Source organism: Andrographis paniculata, unplaced genomic scaffold, assembly GCF_009805555.1.
Source record: "Andrographis paniculata isolate CXL003 unplaced genomic scaffold, ASM980555v1 Contig22END, whole genome shotgun sequence".
NCBI lineage: Eukaryota > Viridiplantae > Streptophyta > Magnoliopsida > Lamiales > Acanthaceae > Andrographis > Andrographis paniculata.
In genome coordinates, this window is record NW_026137513.1 from 331,443 (window position 1) to 347,824 (window position 16,382).

Sequence of the window (16,382 nt, forward strand, 5' to 3'; positions counted from 1 at the left end):
GTGGAACTGCAATATCTTGGAGATCTGCTAAACAGACAATAACAGCAACTTCTTCAAACCATGCTGAGGTTTTAGCAATTCACGAAGCCAGTCGTGAATGTGTTTGGTTGAGATCTATGACCCATCATATTCAGAAAAATTGTGGATTAACTTATGATGATGTATTACCTCCTACAATATTATTTGAAGATAATGCAGCTTGTATAGCTCAATTAAAGGGAGGATATATTAAAGGCGATCGGACAAAGCACATATCTCCGAAGTTCTTTTTTACTCACGATCTTCAGAAAAGTGGTGAAATTGATGTGCAACAAATTCGATCGTCTGAAAATTTTGCAGATTTATTCACGAAGGCGCTACCGACTGCAACATTCAACAAACTGGTGCAAGGAATTGGAATGCGTCGGATGAAAGACATCAAATAAAGTCCAAAACAGGGGGAGCGCATTAATACAAGAATGATGTACTCTTTTTCCTTCACTATGATTTTTTCCCACAGGGTTTTTTCATAGTAAGGTTTTAACGAGGCACATTCTTTGTATAAAAGCATTCAAGGGAGAGTGTTACGAAGTATACACGTAGGTCATTCGTATATATATATATATATAAATGTTTTTATTTCAGCAAGATGCTACGTCGTAATGTAATGATTACATTTACTACTATATATATGTAATGAGTCTTTGCAAGCCTCTCTCCCTCTCTTGTCTGTCTCTATATTTATATATATAAATGTCATACTTATCATTACATATATTATATTCTCATACAAATATATATATACATATATGTATACTTATATATATATTTATAAACTTACCAAATAGTATTATTATTATTATATAACAACATAATGTTTTTATAATAAATTATATGTTATTACTCTGACCTTCGTCCGCAAAATGAGCATATTTGGAGTTAATGCGAAAGTGAAGAAAAATAAATATTTTTTTAAAAATTAAAAAATAAAAATAAAAAAGTAATTAAATGTATTTTTAAAATTTTTTAGTCAGTAATTAAATAAAATGAAGAGATGGTGTAATAAAATTGTGGCAATTATGATAAATAAGTGTTGAATTGAACATAATAGTTAAATGTTGAAAATTTAATTTTATTAAAATTAATAATTTGATAAATTTAACATACAAACAAAAAAATAATAATAATAATAAATTTGACCAACGGAAAGAATACCTTATAATAAACATTATAAGTTTTTTTTAAGTTATTGCTAAAGCATATTTACGTAATTTATTAGGGGGTGTTTGTTTATAAGCTTTGAGTTCTTAAACTTCAATTTTGAAGAATAAATTTTTTAATTTAAAAAGTTATTTTTATATAATATAGGTATATATATATAAATGTTATATTTAGAATAAAAAATTAAATTTTAATACTACAATATAGTAAAATTTTAACTTAGGTTTGTTTTTTTTACACTAGACTCTTAATTTTTTACTATTTGGAATTTGAATTTATTGAAAAAGATACATTTTTTTTCTCATAAAAATCCTATCATACATTATTTTGATATCAAATTCAAACAAAAATATTTTTAAAACCAAACAAACGAAACACACCCTAATATGGTTTAAAGAAAATTTTTCTATAAATAATAAAACAATTTGGGTAAAAACTTTCAAACTAAAACCTAAGAACCTATTATTAACATTCCGTGTTTAGTTTGAATTTGAGATTGAATTTTTGTATGTGAAATTTGAATTAAATATTATTTTAATTATTATTTTATAAGAAAATTAATAATGCTTTCTCTTATTCAATTTTTTTTGGATTGTTAAAAAAAAATTACTTTATTTTTCAGTAAAAAGTACACAAATATTTTATTTTTTACCATAAATAACAAAAAATAATTATTATTATATACTGTTATTGAAATTTGTGTCCAAATATTTAAGTACACCTAAAGTTTTTACGAAAAACTTCCAGTTGATCGAATAATAAAAAGAAAAAAATAAATTACGAAAAATTTGCAGTTGATGAATAATAAAAAAATTAAATAAATCAAATTAAAACCTAAACCAAACAAACCAGGAGTTACTATAATATATGCAAGATATTGAGTTATATTAACATGTTTATATAGTATTATTGTAATATTAATATATTATTCTCTCCGTGTCGGATAAATTATTTATATTACTTTAAATACGAAAATTCAGATAAAATATTATTAATAAATAATTAAAATGTATTAATAAAAATATTATTGTATAATAAAAATAATTATAAATTAAGATAACTAAATAATATAATTAAAATTAAAAAAAATATAATATAAAAAATTTAAAATATGATTAAAATACATAATTATATTTTTTTAAAAAAATTATATGGAATGAATTGAAATAAAAAAAAATTAAAAAAAAATGACATTTTATATGAAATGGGAAGAGAGTATTACTAAATAATATAAATTTCTTTACATTTAGAATAATTATTTATTTGTATAATAAATTGAATATATAAGTATATTATTAGGAGGTGGATCCGGTGCTTATGGTCATGCCGATAGAATAAGGACCGTCCATCACAATAGATAAATTTATATAGTTTAGATTGAAAAATGATAGGATTGTCATTTTAAATTTAAAAATTTAAATGATGGGTTTGTATGTACGCAAATGTCTCTTTCTGTTTGTTCCCTCTTTCTCTCTTCCCTTCCCCTTTCTCTCTTGCTATCGACCGAATCGCGCCAACAATTGCCACTGCCCAGCCGCGGCAGCGCCTCCCCCAACCCTCGCAGCCGCCGCCATCTTCTTCTTCTTTATCTATCTCTTCCTCACTCTCTTCTTTTTTCTCCAAATAGTTGACCATCAATTGCTCAGATCTTTGCCAAAAACTGTCGTTCTTCTGCTAACCCAAGACCCGCCGCGAACCACTACTTTCGCCCAATTGACCCACCGCGAATCCAAGTTTATTTCGGCATTTTCTGATCTGATATTTTGATGTTTTTTTCTATTTGGATATTAGTTTAAATCAGTTGTGTATATGAAAACATGTTTAGAGTGTTTTTATGTGGCAATTTCTGAATAATACTCATAATGTTTGATAGTACAGTAACATGCTAAACACAATACAGGAGATGCTTGTTCGTATTAAATAAAATGTTTAGTTCAAAATATGTAAATGCTTATTCATCTTTTTTTTTCTATTTGTGTTAATAGGTTTTGGAAAGTATATTTAGAATTTATTTTTTGTGGCATTTTCTGAATAACATTTATAATATTTGATAATACAAACATGCTATATACAATAAGCAAATATGGTTATTGATATTCAGTAAAATGCTTAGTTTAGTATATGTAAATGCTTATTATACGATGCTTATAATATTTTGCAATTAAATCATATGCACAAATACTGATATTTTGTTGGCATTGTTTCCCTTAGTGCTAGAGCCATATTCAAATTTTGATTCGTAAAAATAATTTTTGGTGAACAACCACCCATGCACTTCAAAAATATATTGAAAACCCACTTCAACAAATCTTATGTTTTTTCATACAACAATGTTGCCATAAATATAGATATTTTGCGGTTATTATTAAATCCCACGAAACACCTAATATTGTAGTATTTTTACAATCCAATATATGAAAATAACTAACGAGATACTTACGAGATGTTGTGTATATTGTATCAAGATGTTGATTTATAGAAGATGAAATATTGGATAATGGAAGATGAAATGTTGACCACCAAAGTATTGTATTTGATGCGGATCGTTTTTTATAATAGATAATTGATTTTGCTTGTCTCCATTAATTTTGTTGGAAGAGTCTTACGCATTTTTCTACGTTAGGAGAGGAAGGAAAATACAGGTCTAAGTTAATTATAAAAGTTAAAAAAATTTAAAATTACTATTAAAACCCTGTATTAATACAAGTCTTAGAATTAAAAATTATAATTTAATGGTTAATATTGATTTGGCATCAGTGAACTTTATAATTCAGCATCTAATCACATCCTATAATATTAATTTTATATCCTATGAAAGAGAAATGTTCTTTTTATTTACCAATAATATATATTATTTATTTTATTAAAATATTGTATTAAATTTTTAAACAGAAATTCAATCTTTTGTTTTTTGAAAATGCACAGAAAAAAAATAATAATTTGATTAATATTTGAAATTTATTGATTTATAGTTTGGACAGGAAGTGGTGGCTATAAATGATAATAGAATTGAAAAGGAATTTCTTTTAAAGAAAACACATGCACAAGTGCTCTCCCACTTCCAGATGATGCCTCTTTTTCCATTATAATTTACAAATATAATATTATTATATCTAAATAAAGAAAAAAATAATAATATATAGATGTAAATATATATATATAGTCCATTATAATTTACGAATATAATATTATTATATCTAAATAAAGAAAAGAAATAATATATAGATATAAATATATCTACATATAGTTCATTATAATTTACAAATATAATATTATTATATCTAAATAAAGAAAAGAAATATATATATATAATAGAATAGCAGCACATTCTCCCCACTAACAAAATATAATGCACTTAATCCCACTTAGCTGGTTTATCGGTGTGAGATTGAACTCGACTATTAAATTGTGAGTTCGAATTTCTTTGAAAAAGTTTATAAAAATTAAATATTTGATATGAATACGGAGCACAACAATATTTAATTATAACATTTTTAATTTAATATTTTTAATATATATATATATATATAAATTGAACCTCGAATCTCATTACTTAAATTCGCTCTTACCCTATCTCTAATGGAGTATATTATTATTACTCTCTCAACATATCCATCCTTCCAATTATGTCTGTTCAATTTATTTTGTTATTTTTTTTAAAAAAAAATTATATATTTTTATTTTATTTTAAATTTTTTAATTTATATCTTTTTTTAGTTTTAATTAAATTAATTAGTTATTTTAATTTTAATTTATAATTATTTTTTTATTATTTTAAATTATTTTTATTAATTAATTATTTATAGCCGACATCAAAAGATTATTTCATTTTAATGAAATAGATGGTCAATGTCTTAGTACCCGACATATTTTGACAAAACAAATTGATACGAAGTTGCGTGCATATGAACAAAAGCACCACTCAGACTGCTCTCTGCAATCAGTTCCAGTGTTCTCTTCTATTACTATTATTTTTATTCTAATATAATTAAAATTTATTAATTTTGATCTCAATATAAAAAATTATCAATTTTATTCTTAATATAAACAATTTCAATCAATTTTAGTCTTAATTTTCAATCAATTTTGGTCTCACCGTTAAAAAACTAACGGAAATTGCTGAATACACGGTCATGTTGTTACATGATCGTATATATTTCAGTGTATAATTATACATGATCATGTTGTTACACAATTATGTACAATTATATACGACTATATTGTTACATGACCATGTTGTTACACAGCCATGTAAAATTCTACACTGCCGTATATCTTTCTGTTTCGGTCTAAATTTTTTTTTTTTTTTTGTTATATTTTTATTTTTATTTTTAATTTAGAATAATTGATATAGTTAAAATGGAAAAAAAAAATCAATAATAATCATAATATAATTAAAATGTATCAATTTTAGTTCAAATATAAATATGTATCGAGTATGTTCTTTTGGAATATTTTGTCTAAAATTCTACTATTTAGCAAAAAAAATTCTCTTATAAACATCCAATTACTTATTGAAATAATAAATAATATTTTAATACTACTATAATATACAAAATTAAAAAATAGTTGTGTAATTGGATGTTTGAAAGAAGAAATTTTTTTATGAATAATAAAATTTTAAACAAAACCTTTCAAAAGATTATATCTTATAAATTTTTATATTTGAATTAAAATTGATAAATTTTAATTATATTATAATTACTATTGTTTTTGTTCATTTTAACTATATCAACTATTTTAAATTCAAAATAATTTTTTTAAAAAAAATATAACAAAAAAATAAAATTTAAACTAAAATAGAAATGTACCCGTGTATAATTTTATATGGTCGTACAACATGATCATGTATAATTATACACTAAAATATATATGATCATGTAACAACATGGCCATGTACTTTCCAGGTCAACTGCCACGTCACGTCCGTCATGTCCACGTCAGTAATTTCCGTTCGTTTTTTCAAACGGTGAAACTAAAATTAATTGAAATTGTTTATAATGGGACCAAACTTGATTGAAATTATTTATATTGGGACTAAAATTGATGAGTTTTTTATATTGAGACCAAATTGATTTTTTGCCTTATTATTATTATTATTATTATTATCATTATTATTAAACAATGCAATTAATACTCACCTGTGATCAAAATATATTTTTCATTTTTTTATTGTTATTTAATTTTATTCTATTTTTTTATGTAAAAACAATACTTCATTTGTCGCATTGAAATGTTATTATTTTTTAATTTAATAATTAATTGTACTACTTATTTAACCTAATAAATATCATTTCAACTTAACTTACAGTATATTACATAAATATCATTATTTTTATATTACACTATACTAATAGAGGTATTTGTCTTTTTTTACTACAATCAAATATAATACTAATATTCAAAAATTTACGTGCAAAAAGTAAACGCCACCTTTCCAACTAGACAAGAAAAATACTATTTTTTATTTTTTTATTTATTTTTATTTTATCTATTTTTATTAAAATATGGGCTGGTCAAATGAGAATATATATATATATATATTTTTATAACGGACGGAGTAATAAAACAGTATATATTTATAGAAGTAAAAATGTTATTTTAATTTTTTATTTAAATAACATATGATTGTTTTATAAAAAGTTAAAATTATATAAAGAATAATATTAATTTTAATTTAAAATGATAAAAAAATTATTGAAATGTAAATGAAAAATTTAGCTAATGGAGAAGAAGATAGTTATCAATCATAAAAATATTTCTTAAAAACAAACTATTAAATTATATTTATATATATTAATATTAATTATTTAAACTAAAAAAATCTTATTAAATATTCAAATTTGAAATTCAAACTCGCTGTAATTACTTGTGCCTTTACCTAGTTGCTTGCAACCTAGGATACCCTTCTTTCTCCCCTCTTTTAAATCCCACTCCGATTCTGATTCTCGTTTTATTTATTTATTTTTATTTATTTTCCATTGAAACAAAATTTGCCTTCTCCCTATTTCCCTATATATATATATATATTTTAAAGTTCAAATAGTAAAATATTTTAAAAACTTTGCCAAAGAAACATACTTTCTAACTTGTACTGTAACAAATGGTTTTTAAGTTCTTTCACATTTTTTATACATATAGTATTCTAGAGCTTCAATCTTGACCATCAGATCAAATCAATTTTACCCTAAAGTTAAGGCAGATTTCAAGGGTGGTGGGGTGGGGTGGGTTATCTTCTTCACATAAATAATCAATCGGGGTTTTAATTTTCTTTCTATTATTATATAGTGCTTGCTGTATCAGCAGCCTCAGGCATGCATTGGTGCCATTCTTGAATCATTTGTACCAACACCAATAGTGAATCAATCATCCAAATTATAATAATAATAAAACTCTTACTTCTCTGCCCCTACTTTTCATGTGACACATACATCAAATTTGCTGTCATTTTAGACCAATGTGAATAAAGCCCAGCAATATCATCTCCTCCCTCCTGTCGTGTCGATTGATTTTTTCACATAATATTTAATGCTTGTTATATTGGACTAAATCCATGGGGATCATTGTGCAATTTTTATTTTTAATTGAAAAAACATTGGAATTTTTTTTATCCCTCGTTTAAAATTTTGAAATTACCAAAGGGCTGAATTTACACATGACAGAGCGTTTCGTTTCTGCGATTGGAGTTGTGCCGTACAGTTTCTGATTGATCTCTCTCAATTCCGCCCACAAAATTTGGCACCCCAAAAATTTTCTACTCTCTTAATTTTCCATTTTCACCCACCCCTGACGTTCACGCCGTTAGCTCTAACTCTCCATTGCGTCGTTAAAATCGCCGTTTAAGTGATGGCCGCCGGCGATATCACCGTCGTCGTCGGCCCATCTGTCGACGGGCGAACACTCCGCCTTGTGGCGGAGCTTCCAATCCAGCGCCTGACAGGCACGTGAGCAGTAGTTCACAGCACCGCAGACCGAACACCGGCGGAACTCGTGCCGCCGCGTCTCCGGCCGGCCACAGCCGGCGTGGGAGCACAATCGGGGGCCCTGACCGGAACCATCGCCGGCGCGAGATGAGAACCAGTCGGTGAGGAATTGATTGGCCGGGTGAGGCGTCGGCGAGGGAACATTACAGCCGAAGTCGCTCAGCAGCGGGCAGACGCCGTCGGCGGAGGCGGCGCGCTGGGGGTTCCCGGTCAGCCACGACGGCGGCGGCACCATCGCCAGCGGGCAGGAGAGGAGCACGGCGGCGAGCTCGCGCGCGTTGGCTTGTATTAAGAGGCGTCGGCCCTCGGCGATGTTCCGCTTCACTCCATAGCCGTCCTGCAGACAGTGACCGAGCTCGCGGAGGGCGTCGATGTGGCCGAGGAAGGCGGCGCGTGCGCAGAGCGCTACACCGGCGCGTAAATCCTTGTCGTTTTTGGTGCCTCCGCTGCCGTTGAACTGAATCACGGCGAGTGAGTAGAGCGCCGACGGATGGGATCCAATAGCGGCCTTCGCCATTAACGACGCTCCACTAGCTCGATTTTGAAAGCAGTAGAACCGAATCTGCTCGAGAAATCAAAAGTCGGAATAAATCCCAGAGATCGATAATTTCCACCCACCCTAGGCAGATGTTTCCAAGAGCCTATCACATTGGAACAGACGATTCGAGAAGATGTTTGGAAATACTAACCATGCCTAGAGTATAGGAGGCTTCGGCATTTCCGGCGTCGGCGCAGAGTTTGAGGAACCGGTGAGCGGATTCCGACCAGTTTTTGGCTTTAACTGCTACCATTTTTCGAGACGCTTTGGATAGAACCAGCGAGTTGAGACCTAATCCGTTGAGTCTTTTGCACCTGTTCAACCAAAACACATCTTCAGATTCAGAGAAATACAAACTTGGAGATCGATAAACCAACTAAAAAGTCCAGAAATTCAATTTTTTCAACATCAATTGCCTTAGATAATCTCTTAGGCCATAAGTTTAGGCAAACAAAAACATTTTCCAAATCATGAAAACGTATCAGAACTCCGAAATCGAGAACAAACGAGAAAGACAGAGCTCTTACTTATCATCAAGTCATTCAACGAAAAAGGAAAAGGAAAAGGAAAAGTAAAAATCTCGCGAAGCATTCTTCAAACAGAACTAAGAACAAATATCACAAAAAAAAAAAGCAACAAAAAAAAGCCATACGTTATCAGAACATTAACGAAATCCGCCGGACACTGGGCAGAGGAGCTGAGCTTGCCGAGAATACACAGAACCAGATCATCCGGCAACGCATCGAAAAATTCATTTCCTCCGTCTATCTCCTCCGAAACATCCAAAAGTTTCCGGCAACGCATTTTCTCCCCGGCGACGCTCTCCAGTTTCCTTCTCTTCACGAGGCGGTTACAGTTCTCATCCACACGAATATCCATCACTCTCGGATAATACAATCCCCTCCTCGTCCTCATCACAATACACAAATATATATAGATATATATATATATACGTACGCACCACCACAGCTGTGCCTAGCGCACCGTTGGCGTGATTCTTCTTGCTTTTCTCGCTGTGTATCTGCTCTGCTAACAACAACGATAGAGAGAGAAAGGAGACGAAGCGGACATGAGAAACGCAAGAGGAAATGCTTTAGGTATTTATATACAAACACAGGAGAAGAACAGATTGGATTTTGAAGGGTCTCTGTAATTTACAAATAATTCATAATAATACCAAGTTACCAAAATGCCCTAAATGGTTTCACTTTTTGTCTTTAGTGTTACATCGCTGGTCAAACGGCGTTGACAAGATCCGCACGTCCGCCTGCTTTCTGTAACAGTTCCGTTTTACCCATTAACAGGTGAAAACGCCGTTACGTATTAAGGCCGCGTTTGGATGAAAATTATTGACAATGTTTTTCTTTTCTGGTGCCGTTATTTTTTATTTTATTTTAATTTGCAATTGGATCGGAATGTATCTGATTTAGGGGTTAAAATTAAATTGGGGTAGATTTTATTTTATCTATATTAAGTAATTAGGAAACTGACTGTAGTTAAATTTGGGACGAGATGCAGTAATTTCTCCCGATCCACACACGGTGCGTGAGTAGTTGATGCACGTGAGATGCACGCGTTTCATTACAGTAGGTAACAGAATTAAGGCGCCATTCAACGCACTACTATTTAGTCCCTACATGTTTACTATTATAGGTTTATTTATTTATTCCATATTTTCTTGACTTTAAATATTTAATTTTTAATTTAATATTGCTCTGTTTAAACATAAATTTTTAAAGATTTTTGAAATTTTGATTGTCTCATTTTTTATTTATTTATTTATTTTTTATCTCAATTCAATTGTCATGTTTCTATTTTTGACAAATTTTACTAAATTTAAATATACTTAACAAATATAAATCAATCTAATTAGCTTCATAACACATAATATCATATATCACTTCTTACCTATTTAAAAATATTTATTTTTATTTTTTTCCTTAATAAACAAATATTGTTATCTATAATTAAAACTCCCTTTTTTTTATAAAATTAGTTTATTTTAAATTTAAATAAATAAATATATATTTTATTTATTTGTATTATTTGAACTTTTATTCTCTACAAAATAATATCTATATCCATATATTTATTAAAATATAATATTTAAAATATTTAAACACATCTTAAATTTATTTTAATAATATATATTAATTCTTATTTTAAACTTATAATAATAATAATCACATAAAAAAATAATAAAATAATATCTTAATTTAATATTATTAACTAATTAAATCACATTACCTTAAATACAGTATCAGTATCACTAATAAAACGAGTCAACTCAACCGGGACAAAGGAAATATAATATTTATTTATCATTTAGCATATCTCCGTATAGTCCACATGTTTCTTTATTAAATAAATATAATTTCCATAATATTGCTTAAATATTAGTATTTGATTTCATATATAAAGCTATCATTTTAAACATGCATTATTATTATTTTTATTAGTTTTTACACACTTATATTTAATCTATCAAATACAAAATACTATTTCAATCATTTAAATTTAATTTTATTGAGATATTTTAGATATTCAGATTTAGATTTAGTAGATTTATATGTAAATTTGATCTTATTCATAGAATAGATTACTTTTTGTGTTACCTAGATATAGGCTCCTTATTTTGACGATCAATAACACAATCTCATTATTTTTCCCCAAAATTTCTAATAAATTTATTTTTATTCCTTTTAGATTTTCATCAAAAAATTATTTTATTTCATCTTTTTTTTAGTAAACTATTATTTTTATATAATTTACTATAAAGAATAAAAATTAATTATTATTATTATTATTATTTATTTTTACTAAAATTCCTATTCAAATATTTTAATAACATATAAAATATTATATTTAATAAACGTGTAAACAATAAATATTTTTATTATTTATTGATAGAGTATATTTTCTAGGGTATGTTTTTTATTTTTTTTTAGTGGAGTTTTCTCAAATTTTACTATTTAAATTTTGCATTTTTTAAAAAAATATATTTTTTTTCTTTTACTAAATATTTTATCAAACATTATTTGTTAGCCCTATATAGGTCATGTCTACATATATATTTTTATTATATTTTAATAATATTCATCAATAATATATATGTTTAAAAAATATAATCTCAATTATTTTTTACAATGATCTTTGTTTATTTATTTATTTATTTATTTTAAATAAAAAGAATTATATCAAAAACAAAAATTTTATGCAAGACAATATATCTAACACTAGTTATTGATATTTTTATTATACTTCCTCTGTCCACGTACAATGTTTACATATTTTTATTTTGAAACGTTCTATTATAAAGTTAATATTTCATTAAATATCTTACTTCTTTCCACAAATATCCTTACTTTACATCACATCATTACTTTTTACACAAAAAAAAGTAAGGACAAAAATGTCATTACATTACTTTTAACTACTCACTATAATTAAAATATTGTTATTTCTTAAACACCGTGTCAAAAGTAAATATAAACTTTGTAAGTAGACGGATGGAGTATTTTTTAGTGTTTGTTCCGCTACTGTTTTGAGTTTTTGAAATTTTTGTTGTTTGATATTGAAAATTATAAAAAGTTTAGAGAGATTTGTGATGTTTTCTTTAGTGAAGTAATTTGTAGGTGTGTTTGTTTTGTATTTCAAACAAAAAATAATATTATTAAATTTGTTTGATTCTCAATAAAAGTATATTATACCCTTTTACAAAAAAATTTATACTTCTTTCGTCCACTTTAAAGTTTATATTTGCTTTGTACGTGTTGATATTTGAATATTAATTATTATATAAAAATATAGTACAAATTAAAAATGACAAAATTATTTCTATTAGTGTCTTATAATACAAATATAATGACATTTGTATAGAAATATAATGATATTTTTAACGTTAAGTATAATGACATAGAAAGTAAATATAAACTTTCAAAGTAGACGGATGGAGTATTATTTATGAAATAAAAAAGTATTTTTATTAAAAATATGAATAATATTAAGCATTTTGTCCTTATAATTCACAATAAAATAAACTTTGGGTGTGTCTGGTATAGAGAAATGATGCCAGAGAAATAAAAATGGTCTCATTCCTCTTGTTTGTTTGAATCAGATAAATGAACTTGAGAAATAAATTATTTTCATTTCTTTTTTTTTTTTATTTTTTTCCATACGCAAAGAATAAAGAGAAATAATATTACAATATATATATTTTTTTTTATCTTTTTGTACTATTTATTTTTTATAATTTTTTAATATTATATTATTTCAATTTTATAAAAATCAAATTAAAGTAGTTAATTTTTACGTTTTTTTAAGAAATTGTACGAAAATATAATTTTAAAAAATATTGTATATAATTTATAATTTTTTTAAAAAAAGTCACCAAAAATATTTTTCATGAATTCACATTCGTTAAAACTCTTTTTTTTTTTAATCCGATTAATCATTTATTCTGTTTTACATTTCTTTTATATTTTTTAATTGAATTCTCTCTTTTACCAAATAGAAGAATTAATTTTCATTTTCTACTCAATTTCATTTCTCTCCAATTACATTCTCTAATCTCATTATCTGCAATTTCATTCTCTATATCAAACGTCCGCTTACAAAGCACAAACATAGAAACGTATTAAATGTGATTAAAGTTCTCATGTTTTAAAGTCGATGTCCGATCACATTCTAGACATTTTATCTTAGTGGTTGTATATCTCATAAATAGAACTCTTAGTTTTTTTCTTGGAAACAAAAGTCCATTTGAACTTGTCCATAGTGATTAAACCTGATTTACCTGCACTAAAAGCATTTGGATGTTTGTGTTATGATGTTGATTTAAATCCTTTAGATAAATTATGTCTTCATGATATTAAGTATTGTTTCATTATGATACGCTAAAAATAAGAAGGGGTATAAGATTTTGGACCTAAATACTCACATTCACATTCACATTGTCTTTGTCTCGTGTAATGTTACTTTTCATATGTCAATCTTTCTGTTCATCTCTATTGAAGCAACATAACTTCCTATTAAGAGCAGTCATTCTATCTCAAAAGCCGTCTATGATGATTATTTTCAAATTTGTGAAGACAATCATAGGGAGACATAATTGAATGAAGCCCAAGATGTTTTCTTGGGCTAGCAACCGGATGTCTTCCATGATAGTAACACAACTGAATATTATGACAATAATATTATCACATAAATGGTTCCTTTAAAACTTCAGGCTGGTCATGGTAGACGTCAATTGACAAGTTCTTACTTGAGAGGTTATCAAGTCTCCATTAGGAGTGCCTCTGTGTAATATCGTCTCCATTATTTATGTCATATTCTTGATTTAATTTACAGGAGCAACTTGTGTCTCTTCGCAAACTTAGATAAATTGGTTGAGCCTCAAACAGTGCGGGAAGCTCTTTTTGACCCTAAATGGAAGAAAACAATGGATTCGGAAATAAAAGTTGTCGTAGAAAATAATACATAGGTCTAGTGTGACTTTCCACAAGATAGAAAACATGTAAAATGCAAATAGGAGCTTAATATAAAATAAAATTATGATGGTAGTATTGAAAAGTACAAGAGTTGTCTTGTTTGCAAAGGTTTCAGTCAAAAGGAAGCTCTGGATTATTTTGAAACCCTCTCACCTGTTGTCAAAATGGTGATTGTCTGTTATGTCTTATCTCTTGTTGTGAATCGTGGTTGAAAAGTAATTCAACTTGATGTGAATAATATTTTTTTCTACAAACACTTTTGTAAAACAGTATATATGTCACCCCTAGAAGGGTACACAAAAATGTTCAAAAATAAAATTTGTCTCATTCAGGAGTCTCTCTACAAACTTAAGCATGTCTTAGACAGTGGAATATTAAGTTAAAGTCTGTTATAAATGAATTTGGGTTTAAACAATTCCTGCATCACTACTCCATATTCACTAGAACATAAAACAAACTGACTGTTGTAGCTTTTGTGTATGTAGATGATATTATTATGTCTTGGAATGACTTGTAAAAAATTAAACAGTTTAAAAATTATTGGATGAAAAACTCAAAATAAAAGACCTTAGTACAATTCATTATTTCTTGGGTATAAAAGCTATAAAGTGTCGGGAAGGGCTTGTGTTTTCCTAGAGCAAATACACATTTGATCTCAACGCTGAATATGACTTACTTTATTGTAAACCTGCTCTAATTCCAATGGAGCAAGACTTGAAGCTTGATATAAGTGATGATGATTCTTTTATCACTACTGTTTTCGGTACTAATAATTAGTTGGTAAATTGATATACTTGACTATAACTTGCCCTGACATTGTTTTCACTATTCAAGTTTAAGTCAATTTATGTACAAACCTAAGTAATCACATATGAATTGCTCTTAAGGTTTTCAGGTATTTAAAATATTCCTCGGTTAAGGTTTGTTATTATCTAACTTTGAAAAGTTAACTCTTAAGGCTTATTCTGACTCTAGATACACCTCGTGTCCAATTTCTAGAAAATATGTTACAGATTTTTGTATATTCTTAGGCAACTTAATGATATGGTTATGAGCAAAAAATAGACAATAGTCTCGCGCTCTTTAGCAGAAGCAAAATATCAAGCAATGGCTTAGACATGTGTCGAGATACTATGGAATCTTGGTATTTTTCATAATTTACTTATACTTCATACTAATGTTGTAAGTTTTTTCTATGACAATACATTTGCTTTGCAAATAATAACTAATATGGTCTTTTTATGAAAAGACAAAACATATAGAAATTGACTTTCACTTGGAGCGAGATTACATTATTAAAGGATTGTGAAAATTTATTTAGTCTCGTGCTGATTTACTTACAAAATGTTTGGACAGTAAGTCACTTTTATATCTTTGCAAAATTAATAATCTCTTAATTCTTTTTCAAATTGTTGATGAAAGTGATTCAAGTGAGGGCAAGTGTTATCAGTGTAATATTTACACTCTTAGGCATAGTTGACGAGGACGTCAAATCTTCAAGCATCCAAATGCCCGTGGGACCCATCACTCAAAGCCGAGCTCGTCAGTTTCAAAAATCCGTCACTGCATTGATCAGACGATTTTTCATGGAGAATCAATTTAAGGATAATGCTTGGAGACCACTTAGCCCTCACCTGACGCTCCTTCAATGGGACCCGCAAGAATCCCAATTGAAAGATCAAGAGAATCGCTAATCATGGAAGGTTATCAAGGGAATCATAACTTATGGAGAGAATCACTAATCATGGAAGTATATCAAGGGAATCCTCACTTATGGAGAGAATCGCTAATCATGGAAGTATATCAAGGGAATCATCACTTATTTCCTTTTATTATAAGTTTCCATATAGTATAATTCCATATCTAAAACTTTCCTAATGATTTATTTCCTTATAGTTAGACTTACCTTTTGGTTTGTTTCCTTTCTTATTTCTTGCCTTTTATTTTCCTCAAGTACCTCTATATAAGGTCCTTGCCTATCATTGTAATTCGAACCTTTTTTACATCTTGAATTAAATTTCACTTTTATATTTTCTAGTGTTAGGGAGTGATTTCCTCGCATTTAGAATCTCAAATCGGGTCTTTGGAGTGATTCCATCGGTTCGTGGCTTCCAATCCTTTGCAGTGGGATTTAGCCTATTGTTTGTGTTTTACCTGTGGATTGATTTCAGG

General features: G+C 28.0%; 1 protein-coding gene across 1 annotated transcript; it reads right to left on the reverse strand.

The window, feature by feature from the left end:
• Positions 1-7,575: 7,575 nt before the first annotated feature.
• LOC127245706 (F-box protein At1g67340-like) lies at positions 7,576-9,808 on the reverse strand. The gene is made up of 3 exons (XM_051266722.1): positions 9,374-9,808; positions 8,873-9,035; positions 7,576-8,745 (listed from the first exon to the last, which is right to left on the reverse strand). The coding sequence occupies exons 1-3, from the start codon at positions 9,634-9,636 to the stop codon at positions 8,008-8,010; spliced, it is 1,164 nt and encodes a 387-aa protein (XP_051122679.1). The 5' UTR covers positions 9,637-9,808; the 3' UTR covers positions 7,576-8,007.
• Positions 9,809-16,382: the final 6,574 nt, after the last annotated feature.